Genomic DNA, 25,000 nt, shown 5'->3' with positions numbered 1-25,000 from the left:
ATTGAATACAGAATTTTGCCAAATTTCGCCTGTGTATTGTGTAGTACAAACAACTATACTGTATTTAACATCCTATTCATCCTACTCTCCACTCTCCCTCCATTTCTCCAGTATAATTAGAAGAAAACACAGTGGTGCTGTTTATTTTTGGTTCAGTTTAAATGTTGAGACACTTAACTTCGCTCAATGCTGTTAACCACATAGACATTTGTGATTTGTGACTGAGTCATCTTTACAGCAGTACTCCAACTGGGAAGATGTCTGAGCTATTTATATTGTCATCGGATATTATCGTGACATCCAACAAAGACTCTCTGAAAGCAGAGTAACTTTCAAATAGCACAAGTCGTTGAAGGTCGGCTCTGTCGGTGTTGTATAACTCTTTTCATGATAACTTCAAGACTCAAGGTTGTAAGATTCACTGTATTTTAGTCATGCAATACTACGGATGTACAATGGGAAGAGTTATGTGTCCCCAAAAGATTGTTGTTTAACCCATTTTAGCCTGATGACTCGTATATGTTGTTTTACCTTTGGTGCCTGGAGACACATATACGCTGCATTCAGGCTCTTGAGATTTTAGCTTTTTGTAATAAAAATGTGAGTATGTTACAGCTGAATGAACACATTCTAATGCAAGATGAGGGTCTTAGGGTTTGAAATTCGTGTTTTTATGTGCATCAGAGGCTGAGATATTTAGGTTTTTATAGACTGAAGGCAACTTTCCCAACAAGGGCATTCAGCAGGTGTTTTTTGCAGGTGCTTCAGACATCAATAGGTTAAACAAAGAAATTGTGAAAAGCGTGAGCCTCAACCCATCCTTAATCTGTTGTTGCCACCCTGATCACCTTAGCTTTTTAAATTATTTCTAAGAACCCATAGGACATCCTAAAAGCATATAACCACCAGTGGAAATATTTTCCTTCTACATACATACATTGCCACAAAGAGAAAACAGTAAAAACCAAAGCTGAGAGTCTAAACTTTAACTCTCAAAGCCGCAGGCAAGAGAGCTCTTGATGTCTTAAGCCATTGTGTGTGTACAGTAAGACGTTCTGTTTGTGTTCTATTTGCGTTCTATTTGTGTGTACACACTTTCTTCTCCTGTGGCGTTGAATAGAGTGTGCCGGTTCACAAGACTCCTCGCCTGCAATCAAAGGCATTGTTGGCCACCCAGCAACCAGCACTCTGCTCTGGATGTGTTTGCCGTCTCTGCCTGCCCCTCCAGGGCTGGTCTATTCTGTCCCACCCCGTCTGGCTGACTGACTGCTGTGATAACATTGTCCTGCTGGGTTCTCCTGTCTTTTCTGTCTCTATTGGTCTCTCTAGCTCTCTGGGCTGTAACTGTCACCCTGGTCCTCTCTCATTCATTCTCTCTCTCATTCTCTCGCTCTCGCTCTCTGTCTCTCTGTCTCTCTCTCTCTCTCTCTCTCTCTCTCTCTCTCTCTCTCTCTCTCTCTCTCTCTCTCTCTCTCTCTCTCTCTCTCTCTCTCTTCCAGCGGTGACTGTTCCTGTTGTTTTGTATCTCCTTATAAAAGCTGCCTTTTATTCTTCCTGTGTTCTGTGGACGCGTGTGGTGCGGGAGATAAAGGCTGCTGCAGGGCGCACTGTGATAATGGCTGTGTGTGTGCGTGTGTCTTTTATTTCTTTGTCTGTGTGTGTATGTGTTTGTTAGGGCTGCACAATATATTGAAAATGTATCAAAAGCGCGATATCAAGTGTGGCGATATGTGTATCGCGAAAATTACTTATTTCTCGCAAACAAGTAAAACATTTCTGTACAGTCCAATCACTTGCCGAATGTCAACAAATGCGCCCGACAAAAGAAGCCCGCCATCACGGCTATATTACTAAATATCGTTTAAATATCGTTATCAAGGTATTGCATGCTGTTATCGAGTATCAGTTTTTTTCTGAAATCGTGCAGCCCTACTGTAGTATGTGTATCTGTCTTCTTAAGTCTTTTTTCATGCCTGTGTCCGTGCATGTGTGTGTGTGGGTGGGTGTCTGCATGCCTGTCTGAATGTGTGTGTTGTCCTCCACAGTGCCTGGAGACTCTGTCCAAGCGGCAGGTGGACATGCAGCAGTTTGTGGCCGATGGCTGCAGAGAGGCCCTGCTGGAGGAGAAGAGGAGGTTCTGCTTCCTGGTGGACAAGCACTGCATCTTCTCCTACCAGATAGCAGCCTACCACGACAAGGTAATATCACATCAAAACAAAGGAGATAAGCACTCCGCGCTTCTAAATTAACAATCCGGTGCAACCAGAGCAGGACCAAAACATAGGCAAAAAGGGAAAGAAATCTGGTGCCACACGGATGTCTATTTTCTGTAATTTATTTTTTAGTGCAGTGAGACTAACGTCCCGCATGTCGAAACGTTAGTCTCACTGCACTAAAAAATAAATTACAGAAAATAGACATCTGTGTATTATCAAATCAAATTGTAGTTATATACGTAGCACATTTCATATGTTTATGTAGGAGGGGAGTCAGCGAGCCACTGCCTTTCATTTGGAACTGGGCCAAAGTGGCACGTAGAAGGGGACAAACATATAAGAACATGAGCGCGAACATTGGCTTTATTTTCATATCTATTTCATATCAGAGGAAAAACTGCCAGCTGTGTAAATATTGTGTCAGCTGAGTAAGTTGTTTATGTTTTAACATTGTGTTTGATTGATGTATGCTTTCCTAACAAAGCGAAATTACAGCCAGGCCTATATACCTGTAACATGCATACTTTATATAATGTTGACACAAGGCTATAGCATCTGTAGCACAAGCTCAATAAGCTTATTGTGTGTATGGGTGCGTGCCTGTGTGTGTGTGTGTGTGTGTGTGTGTGTGTGTGTGTGTGTGTGTGTGTGTGTGTGTGTGTGTGTGTGTGTGTGTGTGTGTGTGTGTGTGTGCGTGCGTGCGTGCGTGCGTGCGTGCGTGCGTGCGTGCGTGCGTGCGTGCGTGCGTGCGTGCGTGCGTGCGTGCGTGCGTGCGTGCGTGCGTGCGTGCGTGCGTGCGTGCGTGCGTGCGTGCGTGCGTGCGTGCGTGCGTGCGTGCGTGCGTGTGTTTATCAGTCGAAAGAGATGCTCACTCTGAAGCTGCCCAGCTGGCAGGACAAGTGTGGCGACGCCACCAACATGCCAGACAGCGTGGTGAACATGATCGAGGGGGTCCGCACGCCCATGGCCGTCACCCCCCAGCCCTCGCCTCAGACACAGCGCCACAGCAGGGTAAGACTGGTACTGCACCACTCCATAGAGCACTAGTGGGCGCGTACAGTTTGCCCCAAAACCAGGTAGGGGGATACTCTGTTTCTTGTTAGCAACTTACTAGGTTTCCAATGGGAAATTGCATTGCAACAAAGTAAGTCGCTAACTTAGTTAACAACGAAACGCACCCATTTGGTTGGTTATGGAGTTTGACAACTCAAAGAACAAAGTGTCCACACAATGTTAAATCTCTCATGTTAATGTTAGATATTTTTACGCAAGTGGGTTTTCCTCAGGTCAAATGGAAAGACCTCTGAAGCCAGGCCTACAATAATGTTCCCCCTACAGCTGCAGAGCATGTGACTGTCTGGCCTTGTCATGTTACTGCGGCTGCTTTCAGACCTTTAAGAGATAAAACTTTTACATACATGTGATCCTAACGCAATGTGTATTTTCAAAAGGAAACCTACACCTGTTTTTTCTGTTGCCTGAGGATGTAGCAAAACAGTTGCTTCAAGGTTAACAACAGTTGGGTGCCCAAATCTCGGGCGTGCTTTTCTCCAACCCGTCAGACTATTTCTTCTGAAAAGAAAATGTTGAAAATGTCAATGTGCCTCAAGTACCAACAGCCTGAGTCTGGTAGAACTCGGCAACAAGGTGTTGCAATATTCTCCCAACAGTTTCAGTAAAGTTTGAATGCAGTAGCTTGAGTATGGAAATTATACCCTTCTACTGACTGTATGCAGCTGAGCGGTTTTGGGTCAATACTGCCCTACAATATCAGAACGCAGTATCTTGAAAATGGTCGAAAATGGGTTTAGACCTTAAATTGGCTTTAAAATACCTTCTTTTTCTTGTGTTAAAATTTTTTGGTCCAACTTGGTCCCGTTTCAGAAAAAAACGCTAAAAACTGATTATACTGCGCTTTTTGGTTTTAGGAGGTTACGTCGTACTAGCCAAGAACGCAGTATAACGCGCATTATACTGCACTTCTCCATTGACACCGTGGTTTTGGTGTAGACAGTAATACCACAACAGAACGCAGTTTTTCAGCTAAAAAGCAATGAGAATGTTGTTTTTTTTGCTTTTTTTCTTGTGTGCATAAATTTCCACCATAAAAAAGTATTATATGGAAGTGTCATCATCACTTGACCGCCAACACAGTTGCGTGGCCAGAAAGGAAACTTTAAAGCCTTTTTTCTCAGTTTGCCATTTTGAATTATACTGCGTTCTGAAATTGTAGGGCAGAATAGTACTGATGATCGGGGCCGGATTAAGGTGGCATGGAGCCCCTAGGCTGCAGGTGTCTGTGGGCCCCATTGGATATATATTATTATCACCATGTTGTATTATACATGTAGGTGGCTGTAGCAGAGATATTCTATAGAGATATGCCAACATAATAGGTTTCTATGGGCACCTAACGTGACCAGGTTCCGGTCTGCCTAAAGGGCCGTGTCATAATGCTCCTACAATGAATAGAACAGTCCTTAGGTCTGCCTAGGTCTGCCTAAGGGGGGCCATAATAGAACCAGGAAACAATGGGCCAATGGAACCTCTCTCTCTCTACTCTCTCTGGCTGTAGTAGCCATTGATCTGCCTGCTGTGGAATCATGTAGTTGAATATGAAAGCTGCTGTCCTAAAGGGTTTGTTGTTTTTCTCTGTTTCTCTGTTCTTCTTCTTCTTCTTCCCCTGCTACTGTCTGTCTTTCTCTCATAAAGAGCAACTCCAACTCCCAGCAGTTCTCAAATATTCCGCTCGCCAACATGTTCAACCAGGAGCACGCTGTGGGTAAGATCATCCGTCTGTCTTCGGCAATTTTAGTCATCGGTCCTTAGTGGTTTTTCAATTGTAGTTTACAATATTTAGTCATCCACAGTCACACGCAGTCTGCGTCCACATACTTTAGTGGACTTTGCAGTGTTCAGTTACTCATGTAAACTTTTCAACTCTGAATAACTTCCCTCTTGCATGCATAATGGCATGCATTATATTAAATATAAAGGATGAAAAAAGTTCTGCATAATGTGTAGTAATGTAGTAATACTTTAATGGTATTGTGTGAATACATGAATTCAACACTGAAAACCCCAGTTGTACACCAATACACATTGATCTGAAGGCAGTTAGTTAGTATCTGCTCTTGGATCTGGTATTCATGAACTGATTTGGTGTTGTGTTGTGACCCTTAATATTTGTTATGGTCTGTTCAACTTGTGAGGGTTTTTTGCGCACCTCACCTCACAGGTGCGTTGGAGATGAAAGTTGAAAGTTTATGAAAGTTTATTTATTTATCACAGGCACAGCATATATTAATAGCATTTTTTTTAAATGCACAATACACAAGATTGTAGCCGCAGGGCTAATTTTCATCTTTTGTCCCTTTGACAGGTTTGCACAACTTGTTAAAAAAGGCTAATTTCCATCTGCTGTTGCTGATGCACAATGACCATTTCACAGTAACGTTATTTACAACGTCTAAGGTCCAAGACTGAAATGGGCAGTTGTATGAAGAGCTTCTTTCCAAAATGAAATATCCACCATTTTACACTTTCTGCTTCTAAATATTGGAATTGACTGTTAAGAAGTGACTTCTTACTATTCAAATGTTTTGAGAACATACTTTTTAAACCTCTATAAAAATGTACTGTATTTTGCAATGCAATTCAATTGAATGCCCAATGCAAAAATGTCAATTTCCCAACATTCTACAAAATGGATATATCTCATTTTGGAAAGAAGCTCTTTGTATAGTTTTTTCATGTCATGTCCTGTTCTCATCACCTGCTCCCCGACCAACCCCTGCCCCACCCCTCCTCCAGCTCCGGCCCCAGACATGAACGGCGGGGATGCGGGCGGTGGCGTGCTGCAGAGGACGGTGTCTGTATCCACGGGCCTCAACCACATGGCCCGCCGGCCGCGCGTGCGCACCATCTTCCCCCACACCTCCGGCAACAACGAGACGCTGCTGAGCTTCGACGAGGGCGACATCATCATGCTGCTCATCCCCCAGGAGAAGGACGGATGGCTCTACGGGGAACTCGAGAGGACCGGACAGTAAGAACACCCAAGTCAAACTAGTGAATATACTGTAGGGAATCGGTACCTAGCTGCGCTAATGCTTGGCCATACAATAGGGATTTGAGAAGATTAGAGGGACTGCTGGCTCTCTGGTGAGCTTCAGAGGACTGGACAGTGAGCTCTCAAGTCACACTGATGTTTAGAGAAGAGAGTAGAGAAGGGTTAAGGTGTCAGGACATTACACTCAAGATATTACACACATCATTACACATATATTAACCATCTATAGCTCACTCTTACATACATTCAGCCCAAGGCATATCTTGTTTTCTCTCTCTCTCTCTTCCCCTCTCTCTCTCAAATGTCAAATGTCTTCAATATGTTTGATGTGAGGGTGACCGGTCTGTAGTCATTTAGTTCTTTGGGGTGCAGCTTTTTGGGGACAGGTATGAGGCATGAGATTTTTCACTGTGTTGGGCACCTTCCCCGCGTGTAGGCTCTTGTTGAAAATGTGTTGCAGTGGCTCAGCTAGCTCTTCTGAATAGGTCTTAAGTAGTCTGGTTTAGATACAGTCTAGAAATCTAGGCACCACTGATGGCAGGAAATGTAATTCCCTGAAGAAGACCGAACAGCAAGAGCGCTCTGGTGTTTAGATAGAAACAAAGATGGATAATTGGTACCTAGTAGAGTAATGCGTAGCCATACAATAGGGCTTCAAGAAGATTTGAAGGATGACTGGTCTCTTCAGGGGAGCAGAACAACAGAAAGAGGTGGCCACCTTTGGTAGTTATCCGAAGGAGATTCACATGATCTGCTTAACTATGAGTGCAGGACAGGTGACTGGTTCTACCATGGGTATGGGTACCGATTCTACAGTATGATTTTGACTATTATTTTTTAGCAAGGTGACGAAAACATAAATTAGGCAAAATGATCATAAGCACCGAAATATCCAGGAAACAAAAATGGCCATGCAAACCTACCTTTGGATTGGAAAACTAATTTGCCTCTTCATAAACTTCCTCCACTCAAGCCAAATGGTAACACAGATCTTACTGTAAAACAAAGGAGATACGCACTCCGCGCTTCTAAATTAACAATCCGGTGCAACCAGAGCAGGACTAAATTGTAAGTACAAAGGAAAAAGAATCTGGTGCCACACGGATGTCTTTTTTATTTTTATTTCTTTTTCAGTGCAGTAAGCCTAACGTTTCGACATGCGTCTTCAACAGAGGACTCTGATGAAGACGCATGTCGAAACGTTAGTCTTACTACACTGAAAAAATAAATAACAAAAAATAGACATCCGTGTGGCACCAGATTCTTTTGTCTTTTTCCTTTGTACAGCTCTTACTGTACGTTTAACCATGGATCTATAAGAAACGGCTTGTGCCAAAGCACTTGTCAATCAAGACCACCGAGTCCAAGGTTGCTTTTGGGTCATTTCACGTGAAATCAGACGCTTTGGGACCCGACCGATCCGGATTTCAATCATACTTGGTGTGCCTTTTTAGTAGCAAGGTAGCACCCCAGAACTGCATTGGTTTGAATCTGACACTAATATTAAGGGAGAAACAGACTAGGAAAGGTTCACATTTTAGGGTAGGACACTATACATTCAGCCTTGAATATATATCAGTCAGTGTTAGTCACAAAAAGATGCCTGTGGTATTGTTTGAAAGCTCTTTTCTGGCTCTACATATTACACAATCAGCTTGGAATACAACAACTCTCAGAATATGAATTATGATAAATTGAAAAATTAAAAATTGAATATCTAAAAAACCTATATTTTAAAATGGCCAGTTCCTTGTCCAAACGTAGCCGGCAATGTCATTAGCAACACCTCAAATGCTGGTGTTCGGTACTTTATTCATTTCAGAGAGAATTTGACTCACAAATATGGCATCATACAGACCACTTACTAATCATATGGTAATACCATAGTAGCATCACATGACAAATCAAAAACAAAACAAAAATGGTCAGTTTCCATGGTCCCAGGTTTCAGAAACTAAGGCAGATGTCCATTTATACACACCAAATGATGATATGTGAATGTTTGAACATTCCTTCTCTGTGTACCTGTGTCATCTTCCCTTTACCGTACTTTAAAGAGATAATCAATGGCTACACTCTCATTTTGTACTCTACCAGTGCATTTGAAGCTGCAGCTGTGTCTTTTGTAGATAATGTATAAGTATGTCCCGTTGCAGTTAGGTTCCACTACCAGAAGCACATCCTGATGATCCATGACAAGTCTATCTGGTCTGAAGGGAAAAGTGAAGGCTGGAGATGGTCCATGAGGATGCAGGAAGTTCCGTTTCACCTCTCCAGTGCTCGGCATACATTCCTCAACACATGCTAGCCACCAGTTGCCATCATATACAGCTACAAAATACCCTTTGATGCTTGAAAATGTAACACATTCCTTTACTGAGCTCACTCTTTCAACTCCTTCTCTGAATGCGGAAAATGGCCTAATGTCCATTGACAATGGGCAGAAGCTGTGTAGTTTTTGAGTACCTGGAATAGTTCTTGCAGATTCAAACCTCTTCAACAGGTTCTCAGCTTCATGATGGTGCATCTCTCTCAAGAACATCCATTGCCAGTTTGCCACAACAGAGATGTACCATCATGAAGCTGAGAACCTGTTGAAAAGGTTGGAATCTGCAAGAACTATTCCAGGTACTCAAAAAACTACACAGCTTCTGCCCATTGTCAATGGACACAGTGGAAGTTAGGCCATTTTCAGCATTCAGAGAAGGCAGAGTTGAAAGAGTGAGCTCAGTAAAGGAATGTGTTACATTTTCAAGCATCAAAGGGTATGTTGTAGCTGTATATGATGGCAACTGGTGGCTAGCATGTGTTGAGGAATGTATGCCGAGCACTGGAGAGGTGAAACTGAACTTCCTGCATCCTCATGGACCATCTCCATCCTTCACTTTCCCTTCAGACCAGATAGACTTGTCATGGATCATCAGGATGCGCTTCTGGTAGTGGAACCTGCAACTGCAACGGGACGTACTTATACATTATCTACAAAAGACACAGCTGCTGCTTCAAATGCACTGGTAGAGTACAAAATGAGAGTGTAGCCATTGATTATCTCTTTAAAGTACTGTAAAGGGAAGATGACACAGGTACACAGAGAAGGAATGTTCAAACATTCACCTATCATCATTTGGTGTGTATAAATGGACATCTGCCTTAGTTTCTGAAACCTGGGACCATGGAAACTGACCATTTTTGTTTTGTTTTTGTTTTGTCATGTGATGCTACTATGGTATTACCATATTATTAGTAAGTGGTCTGTATGATGCCATATTTATGAGTCAAATTCTCTCTGAAATGAATAAAGACCCGAATACCAGCATTTGAGGTGTTGCTAATGACATTGCCGGCTACGTTTGGACAAGGAACTGGCCATTTTAAAATATAGGTTTTTTAGATATTCAATTTTTAATTTTTCAATTTATCATAATTCATATTCTGAGAGTTGTTGTATTCCAAGCTGATTGTGTAATATGTAGAGCCAGAAAAGAGCTTTCAAATAACACCACAGGCATCTTTTTGTGACAAACACTGACTGATATATTCAAGGCTGAATGTATAGTGTCCTACCCTCACATGTGAACCTTTCCTAGTCTGTTTCTCCCTTAATATTAGTGTCAGATTCAAACCAATGCAGTTCTGGGGTGCTACCTTGCTACTAAAAAGGCACACCAAGTATGATTGAAATCCGGGTCGGTCGGGTCCCAAAGTGTCTGATTTCACGTGAAATGACCCTTTTGTGCATACAGAGCGTGGGTGTGTACATTTAGTGTGATTTACTGTTCCAATAATAATGATAATAATAGTAACCTATACTGTATGTTTTGGGTTACACCCACCTGATTTGTCACAGGGCCCACCCATTTTAAAGGTTTCTGGCTCCAGCCCTAGCTGCTACCAGACACTTTTATCCAAAGTGATTTACAAAGAATGGAGGAATGCGATCAAAGCTCAGGTAACGGAAGAGATCATCGGGTCAGTGCAGCAAAACGAGTTTTACAGGGAAAGTGCTTCTTGAATACAGATGGAGGACTTCCTGCTTAGACAGCAACTGGTGGCCTGTTGTGTCGTGGGGAAAACACAGAGAAAAACGCTTTTCATTGAAACAGCCTTGTTTGAGGAGGAGAGACAAGCAGATGGTGTTATATTAAAACACAGCAGCTGTGAGGCAACAACAGCAGTCTCTAGAATTGGTTTAAGGCAGGCAAGTGACTGCAGTGTCTCTGTCTGCACCTATCATACTGTATGTAGAACTGTAAATACTGGCCTTGGCTGAGGCTTAAACGGCTAAGGCACCATGCTGTCACGCTGGAGACCTGGGTTCATTTCCAGCCCACGGTCATTTCATTTTCCAGTCCTCCCGCATCTCTGTCTCTCTCCCAGCCATATCTTGTCATCTCTTTATTGTCACTATCAAATAAAGGCATAAATTAGCCCAAAATACTTTAGAAATAACTGTAAATACATGTACTTCATATGAATGTAGCAATTTGTGTGTGGCCGGCAACCATTTTCCTCAGAAGACACAAGCATCTGAAATGATGATTGCTGTCTCCAGAAGCTGTTGCAAAAAGAGATATGAAAATTCCATGGCAACAGCACATTTAACCACACGCGGTAATTGTCCGAAATAATAGCGCTCCACTGCGAGCTGCAGCTCTCTGGCTATTAAAGACTGAGCCGCCCGCCTGCCCGCAAGAAGGGGCAAAAATGTGAGAAATTACTCTCTGTAATCCTCCATCTTCACTGAGCCTCGGCCCGCCAATCATGGGGCGTGTAATAACAGAGGAGAGGGGAGGGGAGGGGAGGGGAGGGGAGGGTTGTACAGGCTTAATATTCTGCTGGAGGGTCAGTGTTATTTATGTGCACAGGCTGTTTCTTGGGGAAAAAACATTGAAAAATACAAAACAAAAAAATATCCTAGCCTGGCTGCTACACTTTGTGCTGCTTGTGCATGGAACTATGGGTAATCCTTTTTTGTAGAAAAAGGTACCGCACACTCTTGTCCATCGTGCTGCAATTTATTGCCAAACAACGTTTCGGCCCGTGTGGCCTTTCTCAAGTTTTAAAACTTGAGAAACGATGGACAAGAGTGTGCGGTACCTTTTTCTACAAAATTGATCTTGCACCCGCTACCTGCACCTCGAAACCTCTGGTGTGCGTTGGTTTCCTCCCTCAAAAAACTATGGGTAATCCTCCCATAGACTGGAGGTTCTCTCAGGTGACATTAACGGGTATCTCCCAAATGGCAATAAGGGTTGCCAGATTGGGTGGTTTAGGATGCCCATCTGTGGTTGAAAAAACATATTGGATGGGTTTTCCTGTGGATATGTGACCATAGTAGACATAAATAGAATTGATTTCAATTGGATGGGATTTAGTGCCTCCAGGTGGTGTTTGGGCATTTCTTGGGCTGGAAATCATCAGAGCGACATCTGGAAACCCTATTGGCAGCAATATGTACCACTGGACTTGCCATACCATCTGCTACCATTTGGACCTACAGTATGAATGCCAATAATGTATGTGTACCAGTGTTAATTTCGTCAACCATGACTATGACTAAAATATTTCGTCAATGCCCTTTTTTGATTTTCGTCATTTAGACTAAGACTAAGACTAAATTGGGAAGGCAATGACTAAAATATGACTAAGACTAAAATTGATTTTCGTCATTGTGACTAAGACTAAGACTAAATTTTAAAAAGCTGACGAAATTAACACTGGTATTAAATAAAATAGAGAAAAAGAGAACCAGTGTGTGAAGATGTTTTATTCTGTACAGTGTGATAAATGTTAAAAAGAGAAGCAGTGTGCGGAGAAGGTTTATTCTCTACAGTCAATGATATATGTTAAAAGTGTGTGGAGAAGTTCTGTTATGTACAGGGTTGACTTAAATGACGAAAATTACTAAAAATTGACTAAGACTACAATTGATTTTCGTCATTTAGACTAAGACTAAATTGGAAAGGCAAAGACTAAAATATGACTAAGACTAAAATTGATTTTCGTCATTGTGACAGACTACGACTAAATAAAAAAAAGCTGACAAAATTAACACTGATGTGTACAATGTGTTTTTCACTCGTTTTGTTAATCTAGACCAGTGGGAAGTAATACAAATAATAATACCCAGGTTGGCCAGAGAAAGTGGAACAAACATGCCAATATAGTGTCAGACTCATAGGTAGTGTATAGACAGGCAGAGGAGAAAAGGAACACGAAAACATATCTCAACCTTTTGTTCCTTGGTAGTGCAGTGATGCGCACAATACTACTGTGCTGTGACAGTTGGCTGCTTTCCATCAACAGTTCCGTTTCTTTAATCACAAGTCGTGCTCTTCAAACGTTTTTGTGACCTCCAAAGTCATATCCTCATGATGAGAACTCACCTGGTCCTGGGCAGTACAATCATCCAGAAAATTCACGTCATATACCTTTCAAAGTTTTTTTTCTGACCTTCCTCCAAAGGCGGCATCTCAGGTCGGTGATCTTGCTTCTGAGTGGTGTAATCATACAGTAAAACTGCCCTTATTACCCCTATAGATTCGTCATCATAACAACATACGGTACACATGTCGACCTCACAAATGACTCATTCATGATTTCCTCTTTGTTGACGAGGATCAGGGCAGCTCAGGAGGGTGAGGAGTTCAGTAGCAGTTATGATGCCATGATGTCAATGGAGGTCATTGGTATGATCCCTACTCCTCTTGACCTGCTTCAGAAGGTCTTTACCAAGCTGATTACTGGCCTTGTTGGTGTGTGTGTGTGTGTGCCTGTGTGTGTGTGTGTGTGTGTGTGTGTGTGTGTGTGTGTGTGTGTGTGTGTGTGTGTGTGTGTGTGTGTGTGTGTGTGTGTGTGTGTGTGTGTGTGTGTGTGTGTGTGTGTGTGTGTGTGTGCCTGTGTGTCTGTGTGCCTGTGTGTGTGTGTGGTTTTTGACATCGCTGTGACGTTTACAGGAAACATTGTCACGTTTCCTGTAAAATGTCATCCTGTTAATAAGGCAGTATTCGCCACCCGGTGTAGAGACATTCTACTGTTATGTGGTGGTGTCCCATCCCTGCTAAGAGTACGACATGAAATCCGTGAAATTGAACCAACATGGATGGCAGCTCCAGACAGCTCCATAACCACATGCAGTACACATATGTCAACATCACACAAATGACTCACTTATGATGCGCTCTTTATGAGTGGCTGGGGATGATGGCAGGACAGGAGGGTGTGGAGTCGAGTGGAGTCGAGTGGCAGTCATGAGGTCAATGGTGTGATCTCTACTCCTGCTGGCCTGCTTCAGAAGGCCTTAAACAAGCTGATTAATCCTCTATGGGACCTGATGGCTGAGTCTTCACATGGCAGCCTTTTGACATGGATTTGACGTTTTACAGTCAGGTTTGTGCATGTGCGTGCGTGTGCGCATGTGTGTGTGTGTGTGTGTGTGTGTGTGTTTTGTATGTCTGTGTGTGTGTGTGTGTATGTGTGTGCGTGTGTGTGTGTGAGAGCATTTGAACCTGTCTGTGTGAAAGAGCAAGTGTGAGGTATTAACCTGTAAAGAGCTTTGTGTGCTCTGAGGAGTAGAAATGGGTTGAGCCAGTTCACCTGCCTGCCTCTGTGCCCTGCCACCCGCAGGCTTTCATTTCCCCATCCCACTCAGGTCAAGTGGCCGTTCCACTATAGACACAGGGCTTTCTGAAAGTGCAGCCATTTACATTGAACTCCATCGCATTGTTTTTAACGTCAAAGGCCTACAGTATCTGGGAGGGTTAATGCCGTACATTTAATAGATGAATAAAAACGTTCATTATGTCTTGTTAAATCTCTAGTCATTTTCCTGCATTTAATGTTACTCCCAAAGTTCCAATGGGTAGCATTTTTCAGGTAGTCGTTGTGAAAAGGAGTGTTTCACGTTCACATTTGTCTTCTATCATGAACATCTACCAATGTCAAGTTTTCTTATTATTAACTCTGAATTTTACAACTATATCTTATGCCATCCTGTGCCAACTTGAACTGTGTTACCTATCAGTAACAGCCAATGTTAAGAATTTCCAGCTTTTCACTTCTATGTTAAACTCTTGGTAAAGTCTGGTTCAAGTTTGGAGAACCGAAGGGAAATTTTACACATCAGACCCTTCAAATTATGTGTGGAAAGTAGCTTGACAGAGACAGATCAGCCCAAACATCTGCCAGTTTGAGTTAGGTTGTTTTGAAAGACGACAGAAAATCATTTGAGCCATTCAGATTTACTTTTGTGTTGGCAAATAAGATTGTGGTAAACAGCAGTGATTTCTCCAGAGCAATATCTCTGACTTGTATTTGCCACCATTGGCATTTTACAGCCCTCTCTATCTATCTCTCTTCATTTCTGTCAGTACCCTCTACCCTCCATATTTCTGCCTCTCTCTCTCTCTCTCTCTCTCTCTCTCTCTCTCTCTCTCTCTCTCTCTCCCTCTCTCTCTCTCTCTCTCTCTCTCTCTCTCTCTCTCTCTCTCTCTCTCTCTCTCTCTCTCTCATTGAGATGTGAGTCAAGGCTCCTGCAGAAATGCCATGGCAGAGAGGCAGAGGCTGTGGATATGTAATCAGAGCTCAGCTGGAGGCAGAAAAACAGGCAGGATACACCAGCCCTCCCCTCTCGTCGCCGGCCCCATCTGTGGCCAAACATTAGTGTGGCCTCCACCCTACCTCCATCCCTCCCTTCATCCTCTGTCCTCCCTCCCCTCTTACTTTCCCCATCCATCCCTCACCTGTCTCTGTCTCTGTCTCTCTGTCTCTCTGTCTCTCTCTCTGTCTCTCTGTCTCTGTCTCTCTCTCTCTCTCTCTCTCTCTCTCTCTCTCTCTCTCTCTCTCTCGTCACCGCCCATTCTCCATTTCCCCAATCCATCCTTCCTCCCATCTCCCTCTCCCCCTTCCCGTCGGGGCCTATGTGACCAGATTACCGGAGCCCGGGCTGTGTGAGTAGTGGGTTGGGGGCAATGGGGTAATGGGGTGGGTTTGGGTCAGATTTAATTTAGCAAACCGCAGGCAGCAGAAGCAGAGTTTGTTTGTGTGGGGGAGTTAATTGGGGTGAGCCAGCCAGCCAGCCAGTGTGCCAGTGTGCCACTGCATTTGCTATGCTACACACGCCCCTGCAGCTAAGAAGATCCCCGCATCAGAGGCCCATTAGCTCCTACTGACCAATCAATCATGACTTGATTCGGTCTCAGAGACACTTCAGGATATGTGGTGTTTTTCATCCCTAGGCGATGAATCACAGAATCACAATGGATGGATGGATGAAGAGCTCATTCCTGCAGCTGCTTTGGTACTTGTGGCTAATGATCAGAGCACCATTAACTGAGGGGTGGGGTAGGGTAGAGTTGGTAGAGTAGAGTCTGTAGTTTTTAGCGGTTTTGAATTACCACTCATGAACATCTTAACTTTCTGTACTTTGGACAGAGACACTAATGTCTTAGTTTATTACTCGTTTATCCATGAAAAGATCAAATTTGTGAATGGGCAGCATACATTTTGAAAATAAAGGACTAAAATTATATACTGGACCTTTAAAGATCTGCTGATCATTGCATCCATGTGCCTATGCATAGAATCTAGCTGATAAGCTATTTTAACACTTTGCTCATTAATAGGCATCAGCTGGTTAAAAGACTCTAATTGTACAGTACGCAGAATCTGTGTTCTGTATGTTCACTCATTTACTAGTGCACGTAATGGCTCACAAAACAATAGTAGTTGTTGAACAAATTTAAATGTACGTCCCATAAATCCATGTTTCCCACCGCTGATTATTGACAGTCAATAGAGAAACACATCTGAAGAAATCCCTTTGAATCCCTCTGTTTCCCTTTGTTTTTTGTTGCCTCTCAACAGTGGCCTTAACTATGTGAAGGTTTCCATTATCTGTGTGACTGTTCTCTAGCATCTGTAATGTTTGCAGCATCTGTAATGTTCACTTATTTACTACTAGCGCATGTAATAGCTCACAAAACAATGTAACTCACTACTATACTACTATATGTAGTGGTGTAAGAACCCAAAACGTAATAACTGCCCATAACGTAATAACTACCCATAACGTAATAATTTGGGCCCATTTGTAATAAAGCCCATAACGTAATAACTTGCCCATAACGTAATAACACATCCCTACCCATAACGTAATAACGTTCTGCCCATAACGTAATAAGTTATTACGCTATGGGCAGGTTATTACGTTATGGGCCTTACACTAAAAAAAAGCTTTGATAATGTAATAACGATGCCCATAACGTAATAACTACCATTAGCGTAATCATTTGGGCCCATTTGAAATGTAATGAAGCCAATAACGTAATATTTCTCTTCAAATATTGTAATAACCTTCTGCCAATAACGTAATGAGGTATTTTGCACGTCATTACGTTATTTGCCTTACAATAACTTTAAAAAAAGCATTGATAGCTGTTTTACTTTTTTTTTAATCCATCTTAAACAATGACTAAATATTTCCTCTTTAAGAGGGTTGACCAAATCTGCTGCCTGCCTACATTATTACCCTACATTATTGGCACAGATGACTTCAGTATTTGCAATGCACTTTACTATTTTACTGTTCATATTTCGTCTGACCTCTATCCAGTATTGTTGCAGCAAATAGCAGTGGCTGGATATTTTAATCTGTTATCCTCTGCATTTCCTACGTGTTCAATCAAATTGTCTCACTACAAGTTTTTAGTTATTATAATAATGACAAACACATACAGTATTCTCAATTTCAATTCCTTTAATGCAAAATGTTGAACTGCAAATTTCATACATGAACTACACGAATAGTGAAATTAAATGTCTTTTGTTTGTTATACAAAAACATAAACGATAGACTGCTATTGTGTATAAAATTCTATTTTACCACAATACTTTTCATCATATTGAAATGTAAAAAACACACTCTTAGGCTACTGTAGCATCCTCAACATAAACATTAAACTGTTCAACATAAAATTGGCATTACTTCCCATAAATATCATGTCTGAAGTTTGAGTTGGAGTATGCTGTGATCTTGCTTTGTTCAGACTCAAAGTTTTAAATGTAAAAATGTAAATAAACAAAATATGCATACTCAACAAAAACATAAGGATAAGAGTAACATCCACATACGGTAATACTGACATTACTTTTTCCAGTAAATGTCTTTGATCTTGTAAATTCCGTAGCCTACATGACTAAGAAGTATCCAAGCTTTCATCCATTGGCTGTTCTCGCATAATAAGCCTTTCAGTCGTGTGCTGAGACCACTGCTGCGTCCAGCAGCCTTGTACAGCTTCATGATGCTTATTGATATGTCCCCTCCACTGTCGCCGTCAAGTGCTAGGCTCTCCACAAGAGCATCTCTTAAATGTATTTTTGGATGAAACATGGGCACAGCTGACGGATCAGGTGTGACACTCTATTAAAGCGATTCACCCTAATGCCATTTGAACCGTGACATCCATGCAGTATTCCACCCAAACTGTTTTCTGGCTTGGCGAACATTAGCAGAGTTACCGAGTTATTGTATGGTTATTCCGAATAGCTTGGCTCAAGCACTATTGGGCATCTCCAAACTTACCCCAGAAAATTAACATGTCATGACACCAAACTTCTACAGTAGTATAAATATGGTCTCTACTCACAAAACGAAGCATTTGGAAGTTTGGAAATAGTTCAGGAGTTTATCATTATCAATACAAGTCGAATATATTCTGTCCTGCTAAAGCTTTGCCATCAGGGCAGAGGCAGGATCAACATCAGGGACATAGGCAGAGTCATCATCAGACAAGGAGGCAGCTTCAGCACCAAGCCAGAAAACTACTCCGAACCATCACTTTAAATGCCCCAAGCATGGCCATATCTTGTTCAAGGACAAAACCAATAATTTTCTATAAAACCTCTGAAGGTTAATAGGGAACGCCATGAAACGTGGGTTTTTCAGCACCAGGGACAGAGGCATCATCAACATCAGAGACAGAGGCAGGGTCACCATCAGGGACAGAGGCAGGATCAACATCAGGGACAGAGGCAGGATCAACATCAGGGACAGACGCAGGGTCAACATCCGGGGTAGAGGGAGGGTCACCATCAGGGGCAGAGGCAGGGTTACCATCAGGGACAGAGGCAGGATCAACATCAGGGACATAGGCAGAGTCATCATCAGACAAGGAGGCAGCTTCAGCACCATGAACACAAGGCTGCTGACCATACAGCCTGTGCATCTCTGCCTCCTGAAGGACTGAATGTAAGATGTGAATAATACCATCTAAACTGACATAATGTTCACTCTGCCGCTCAGCAAAATGTCAAAGAGTTAAACTGGGGAAGTCTTAACAGAAATTACCAGATGGTGATATTACAAAGGTGGCATCTAAACCAAGACTCAACACTACAACAAATTTAACATTAAACAATTGGGATGCTCTCTGGAGAGTTAAGTGATCCCATATGTGCCGTTTTGTGCCATTCTCAGTAGGTATCCCTCCCAGGTCTTCTCAATAAACTCAGAGAGATGTGCCCCTTCCAATTACTATGGACGGAGGAACAGATAGATCAGCCACTATCTGATGCAATGACGCAATGATAAAGCAGTATACAGTATATACAAATACCTGCATTGACATTCTTCCTCCATCAGCTTGGATGAATGGTACAATAGGAAACACTCCTTTCAAAAACAATGAGAACAATCACAGTGACGGGAACCATGGTGAAGACCTTTGGGTCTAAATACGTCGGACAGGACCGGACTGTTTGATATACCCACAAAAACGGAAAAGAGACTTGTGCTTCCTATGAGGACTCTTGTGCTTCCTGTGCTTTCAGTGTGTTTTATTTTTGTTTTCAAGCAAAATAGTAAAATGGCCCCTGCTGGAAAACAGCCCCCTCAATTCTAATGAATCTATTCTCTTAATCCACTTCAAACTCAAATGTAAAATATAGGTCTATTTCAAAGAAATAAATCTACAGGAAATGTATTTTACAATGCATCGTAATAACATTAGATGTTCAGATGTTGTCATGAGTTAATTTAATTTGGTAAACTGGTACAAACTGCACAAAGGTATAATGTTTCCATGCGGTCTTTCACAGAACGATTGGACAAGGCAGCATGCAATTTCCCAAGTTATAACTAGACTGCATTCTCACAGAAAATGCTAAAAGTGCCGTGTGTGCTGAGTGCAAGCATATTTAGCATAAACAATCTACTCTGAGCTAGCATATTGAAAACAGTGAAATAACAGACAATACAATCAAACATCTTAAAGTAATTAACCTTATTAGTACCTTTGTTAACCTACTTTTGTTGAGTAAGACTAGATTCCTAGTTTATCAGTTCATTTTGTACCATAATTAGCATTTTTAAAGGTAAACTGTGCAGGAAATGGTCAGAACATTTACTGCAACTATGCTGTTAATTGAAACTGGGCTGCCTTATGACAAATTTGATCTTTACATGAAAGTTTAGGCCTACTAGGGATGCAAACGATAAACGTTAATCACAATTTATCGACAACTCAACTGACAAGAGACCCAGGTGAAATGGGCATGTGAAGATTGTGTGTGAAGAGGGTTGTGAAAAGTGGGAATATTTAAATCACCTTTGGATTAAAGAATTGAAATAGAACTAATTAAAATGTAGTGTTTTATCTCAATTTTTTATTAAAATCTTTAGATTTAGTAGTTTTTTTTTTTTCGAGAGACATTGAGATGTCGGGGGGAAAACGCCGCTTATCAATTAATTGTAAGTCGATTGATAAGACTATCAACTAATGATTAATGAATTAATCGATAATTTGCATCCCTAAGGCCTATTAAGTAATAAACAAATATTTTCTACTACGGCCCATGTTCCATCATTTTTGCAGCTAAAAATGTCCATTTCTTGACATTCAAAATGGCGGTCCATGGAGAAGATCCCCCTTTTCATGAATGAAAAGTGCCATTTTCCCAGTCATAATGAATACTTCGAATTTTGATGGTGGTGGTAAGTATTCTTTAAAAAGGTAACATTAGTGAATGGGTAGTATGAATTCTGAAAATAAACAACTAAAAATCTTACACAGTGTACCTTTAAGATAGTTAGTATAGTTATCATATCAGCTAACCTGCTTCAGTTGAGAAACAATATGTAAATATATATTTAATTATATCACATTAACACAATAAGCAATATTACCATAATAGGTAGTTTAATATCATCATTAAACTACATTGTCACAGCCCCTAGATGTCTGTTCCATCAGGACATAAGAACAACATTCATTAGCTAATAACATATTTGCTGAATAAAATTTAGATAGTTAATAATTTAGTATTATTAGCATGGTTGGCATAGGCCTACCTGTCAACCAACCTTACCTAATGTTAAAACACTTGGCTACACATTTAGCGTTGTTGCTATTTGACGCTATTGGCTTTATTACGTTTCAAATGGGCTCAAATTATTACATTACTGGCAGTTATTGCGTTATGGGCATCGTTATTACATTATCAAAGATTTTTTTTAGTGTAAGGCCCATAACGTGATAACCTGCCCATAGCGTAATAACTTATTATGTTATGGGTAGAACGTTATTACATTATGGGTAGGGAAGTGTTATTACGTTATGGGCAAGTTATTACGTTATGGGTTTTATTACGTTTCAAATGGGCCCAAATTATTACGTTATGGGCAGTTATTACGTTATGGGCAGTTATTACGTTTTGGGTTCTTACAGTGGTTGTTGAACAAATTTAAATCTTTCTAAATCCATGTATCCCATCTCTGATTATCAACAGTCAATAGAGAAACACATCTAGAGATTTCATTTTGAGTCATTTTGTATCCCTTTGTTTTGTTTTGCTTTTTTTGCCTCCAACAGCGGCCTTTACTATGTGAAGGTTGCCATTATCTCTGACTGTTTGCTAGCATTGTGTTGTCCTAGATTGATAGTTTATAAAAACAAACCATATCAACCTCTTTGATTAATGGTATTTTCATGACATTAGTGGGGATGTTTACACTACAGTAGTCCTGATCACCTTAGTAAGGCTGGCACACCCAGCTTGGCCCCAGGCCAGTGTTCCCATAGCGTTCCCACAGCAACGCTCCCCGGCCCTTTATTCACTCCAGGTAAACACAATGCCAACGTCCACACCCAAATGGTCAAACATGGCCATTTCCTGATCAGAGTAGTGTGTGTGTGTGTGTGTGCGTGTGCGTGTGCGTGTGCGTGTGCGTGTGCGTGTGCGTGTGCGTGTGCGTGTGCGTGCGTGTGCGTGCATACGTGCGTGTTTGCGTGTGTGCTTATGGTGTCTGTTTGGGATGTTAGGTACATGGCATGGGAGGCATCCAAAACCTGAGCTGTTTTTGCATGTGGCTTTGTTCTTTCAGTGGCACACTCTACGGAAGCAGCATGTTTTTTCCCTAATTCGGTTTGCTTTGGAACACATTTTGTCCCTTGTTGTGTATTCAGCAGTCCTGCATCCCTGTTATTATGGGACCCATCAGGGGAGCAGATACGCATGTCTCAACAGTCCAACAGGATTTAGGTAACCCTTCAGAATAGAGTTTACATGTTAGCCACGAATACTGTACATGCCTCATTACTGTCAGTATAAGTGACTTATGGGGCCACAAGACATGTGTTAGACGACATCAAGGGCCTCCTAGGTTCTTATTACCATTTTATCATTGAGAACCTTATAGGCAACACAAACAAGGTGCTTGTGAATACATGCCTAACAAATGATTGATTATCTTATAAGTCAATTTAATAGACAGTTAGGCATGTATTTGTAGATAATAGGTACACCATATTCTAAAGTGTTACCAGAACATATACGTGTATGCTGTACCCTAAACCTGCGTAACTTAAAGTGCATACCACACAGAACCTAACCTCTCTTTCAGGACGACATTCAACAGTCTAGAAAGTATTAGGCTAGCACCCTGTTCATTTCATTTAAATATACAGTATTCATATTTGCAGAGAATGTGATTTGCATATTAGTGGGTTGGGTTGTTTGTAATAATTGTGCTTTTGTGTGTGTGTTTCAGGCGAGGCTGGTTTCCAAGTTCCTACTGCCAGGCTCACGTGGAACCAGCAGCCACGAACAGGTAAATGCTCCATCACACGCACAGGCACAGCAAACATGGCAAACAGGCTCGTGCACACACAACCACATAATCGCACACTCATACTGTATGCAAAAGTACACATACACACACACACACACACACGCACACACACACGCACACACACGCACACACACACGCACACACACACACAAAAGAAGGCGTGCATTGCTGTGTTCCCACCATCACACACACACACACACACACACACACACACACACACACACACACACACACACACACACACACACGCACACACACACACAAAAGAAGGCGTGCATTGCTGTGTTCCCACCATCATACATACACACACACACACACACACACACACACACACACACACACTTTGTTTCCACAACTCTCAGAAGTGATACTGATCTGTCTGCGCTCGTGCAGATTAGGAAATGGGCACTAAGGCACTAACTCCTCTTCAGTACCAATTCATTTATGGGCCAGCAGGATACGCATGTACACACACACACACACACACACACACACACACACACACACACACACACACACACACACACACACACACACACACACACACACACACACACACACACACACACACGCACATACACACACAAAAGAAGGCGTGCATTGCTGTGTTCCCACCATCATACATACACACACACACACACACACACACACACACACACACACACACACACACACACACACACACACACACACACACACACACACAGACACACTCAATGCACTGAACAAAGGCTAACTGCAGCAGTGTGTAATCTAAGATGTCAAATTACTTGTGTGGCTTTGACAACGACTAGATTTGTGACATCTAATGACACAGCGCAGTGTAGTCTGTCAAGGAGATGTATTTCAGATGGGGTGTCTGTTTGTGTGTGTGTGAGGGCGTGTGTGAGCGCACATGCATGCACGCACGCACACAAATGTGCTTTTATGTTTGTGAGTTAGTTGTATGTGTAGGTTTGAGCTACCTGTGTGTGTGTGTGTGTGCGTGCGTGCGTGCGTGCGTGCGTGCGTGCGTGCGTGCGTGCATGCGTGCGTGCGTGGTATGTCTATGCATGTATACATGCGTGGTAGTGCATGTATAAGTACCGCATGTGAGAGAATATTAATGTGTGTTTGCTTGTGTTTGTTTGCAGTGTGTCCCACCCGCCCATGCGCAGCAGGAGTGTAGTCAACCTGATGCAGCAACAGCAGCAGGAGGAAGAGGAGGAGAGAGAGAGGCAGCGAGAGAGAGAGAGAGAAAGAGAGAGGGAGAGGCAGAAGGCGTATGAGGCCCCGGTAGTCCTCCCCCCTCCAGACTACAGCAACTCCCCCACCAGGAGTCAGCCCGTCATCACCCCCAACATGACCCCTAACACGGCACACAGGACCCCCACTTCCACCTCCACCCCCACACCCACCTCGGCACACAGCACACCCAGCCCCTCTGCACCCTCGGTGAGTCTCTGTCTGTCTGTCTGTCTGTCTGTCTGTCTATCGCTCTCTCTCTCTCTCTCTCTCTCTCTCTCTCTCTCTCTCTCTCTCTCTCTCTCTCTCTCTTAATCTGGTTTCTGTGTCGCTCTCTATCTATCTTTCTACCTACCATCATTGGTCCGTATTTCTGTCAGCGTGTCCTCTTCACCCTGCACTCAGCGACCCCCCTGGTCCTCTTTTCTATCCTCACACTCATTATCACACTAGCTCTCTCTCACACACGTATATCTTCTATGTCTTCTCCCCTCTCTCTATCACTGTTACATGACCGCTGCCAGTTACAGGTTGGACATGCACATGTTGTGCTTGTGGCAACTGGTATTCTTTCTGTGATGCCCTCTAGAGATCCCCCCCCCCCCAACACACACACACACACACACACACACACACACACACACACACACACACACACACACACACACACACACACACACACACACACACACACACACACACACACACACACACCACCCATGTGTGCCTGGGCATGTGTTTGTGTTTGTGTGTGTGCGGGGGTGTGCAAACATGTGTTTTTCAGGCGTGATGGTTTATGTGTCTCATTGTGCTGTCTGATTTGTGCGCCAGTGTGCATGTGTGTGTGTCTGTGCAGCGATGTGTTTGTGTGTGTGTGTGTATTTACATCGGTCTCTCTGTTCATTTTGGTTTATTTCTATGCTCATGAAATGGATGTGATGATTAGCATGCCTTGTAATGTGTGTCTTGAGAGGATCAGACGCACCTTTCACACCTTATAAAGAGGATTGCCCTCTGCATCCATACTAAATCCCCTCACTGCCACAGAACCTACAACAAAAACTGTCTGTCTGTCTGTCTGTTCCACTCTGTCTGAGGCCAGTGTTTGGCTGCCCCCCGCTGGGTGTTCCCTTGCTGGGGAGGGTGGAGTGGTGTCTGTCGAGGGGGATTGGGGGGGGGGGGATCTATGGGTAAAATGATATCAGTCTGCTTGGATTACAGATGCATTATGCTTGTAATGTGTCGGCGTCCCTGCTGTGCTGTCTGTGTCGATGTACATCTATGGCTCTCTGCACAAATCCTGACTTTTACTCTCAGCAGGAGGGTGGCATCCAGGGTGGGAGTGGGAACAAAAAAAGGCTT

The 25,000-nt window shown here is 42.6% G+C and overlaps 1 protein-coding gene across 1 annotated transcript in view; it reads left to right on the top strand.

Moving 5' to 3' along the window:
- The window catches only part of baiap2l1b (BAR/IMD domain containing adaptor protein 2 like 1b), an 86,356-nt gene that overhangs the window by 52,290 nt on the left and 9,066 nt on the right, over positions 1 to 25,000 (top strand). The window contains exons 7-12 of the mRNA XM_063191485.1: positions 2,046 to 2,198; positions 3,072 to 3,227; positions 4,929 to 4,998; positions 6,030 to 6,264; positions 22,334 to 22,393; positions 23,548 to 23,848. Coding sequence (XP_063047555.1) covers positions 2,046 to 2,198; positions 3,072 to 3,227; positions 4,929 to 4,998; positions 6,030 to 6,264; positions 22,334 to 22,393; positions 23,548 to 23,848 — 975 coding nt within the window. The remainder of the gene's footprint in view (positions 1 to 2,045; positions 2,199 to 3,071; positions 3,228 to 4,928; positions 4,999 to 6,029; positions 6,265 to 22,333; positions 22,394 to 23,547; positions 23,849 to 25,000) is intronic.

Source organism: Engraulis encrasicolus, chromosome 2 (genome assembly GCF_034702125.1).
Source record: "Engraulis encrasicolus isolate BLACKSEA-1 chromosome 2, IST_EnEncr_1.0, whole genome shotgun sequence".
NCBI classification, from domain to species: Eukaryota; Metazoa; Chordata; class Actinopteri; order Clupeiformes; family Engraulidae; genus Engraulis; species Engraulis encrasicolus.
This window is presented reverse-complemented; position numbering and strand designations above follow the sequence as displayed.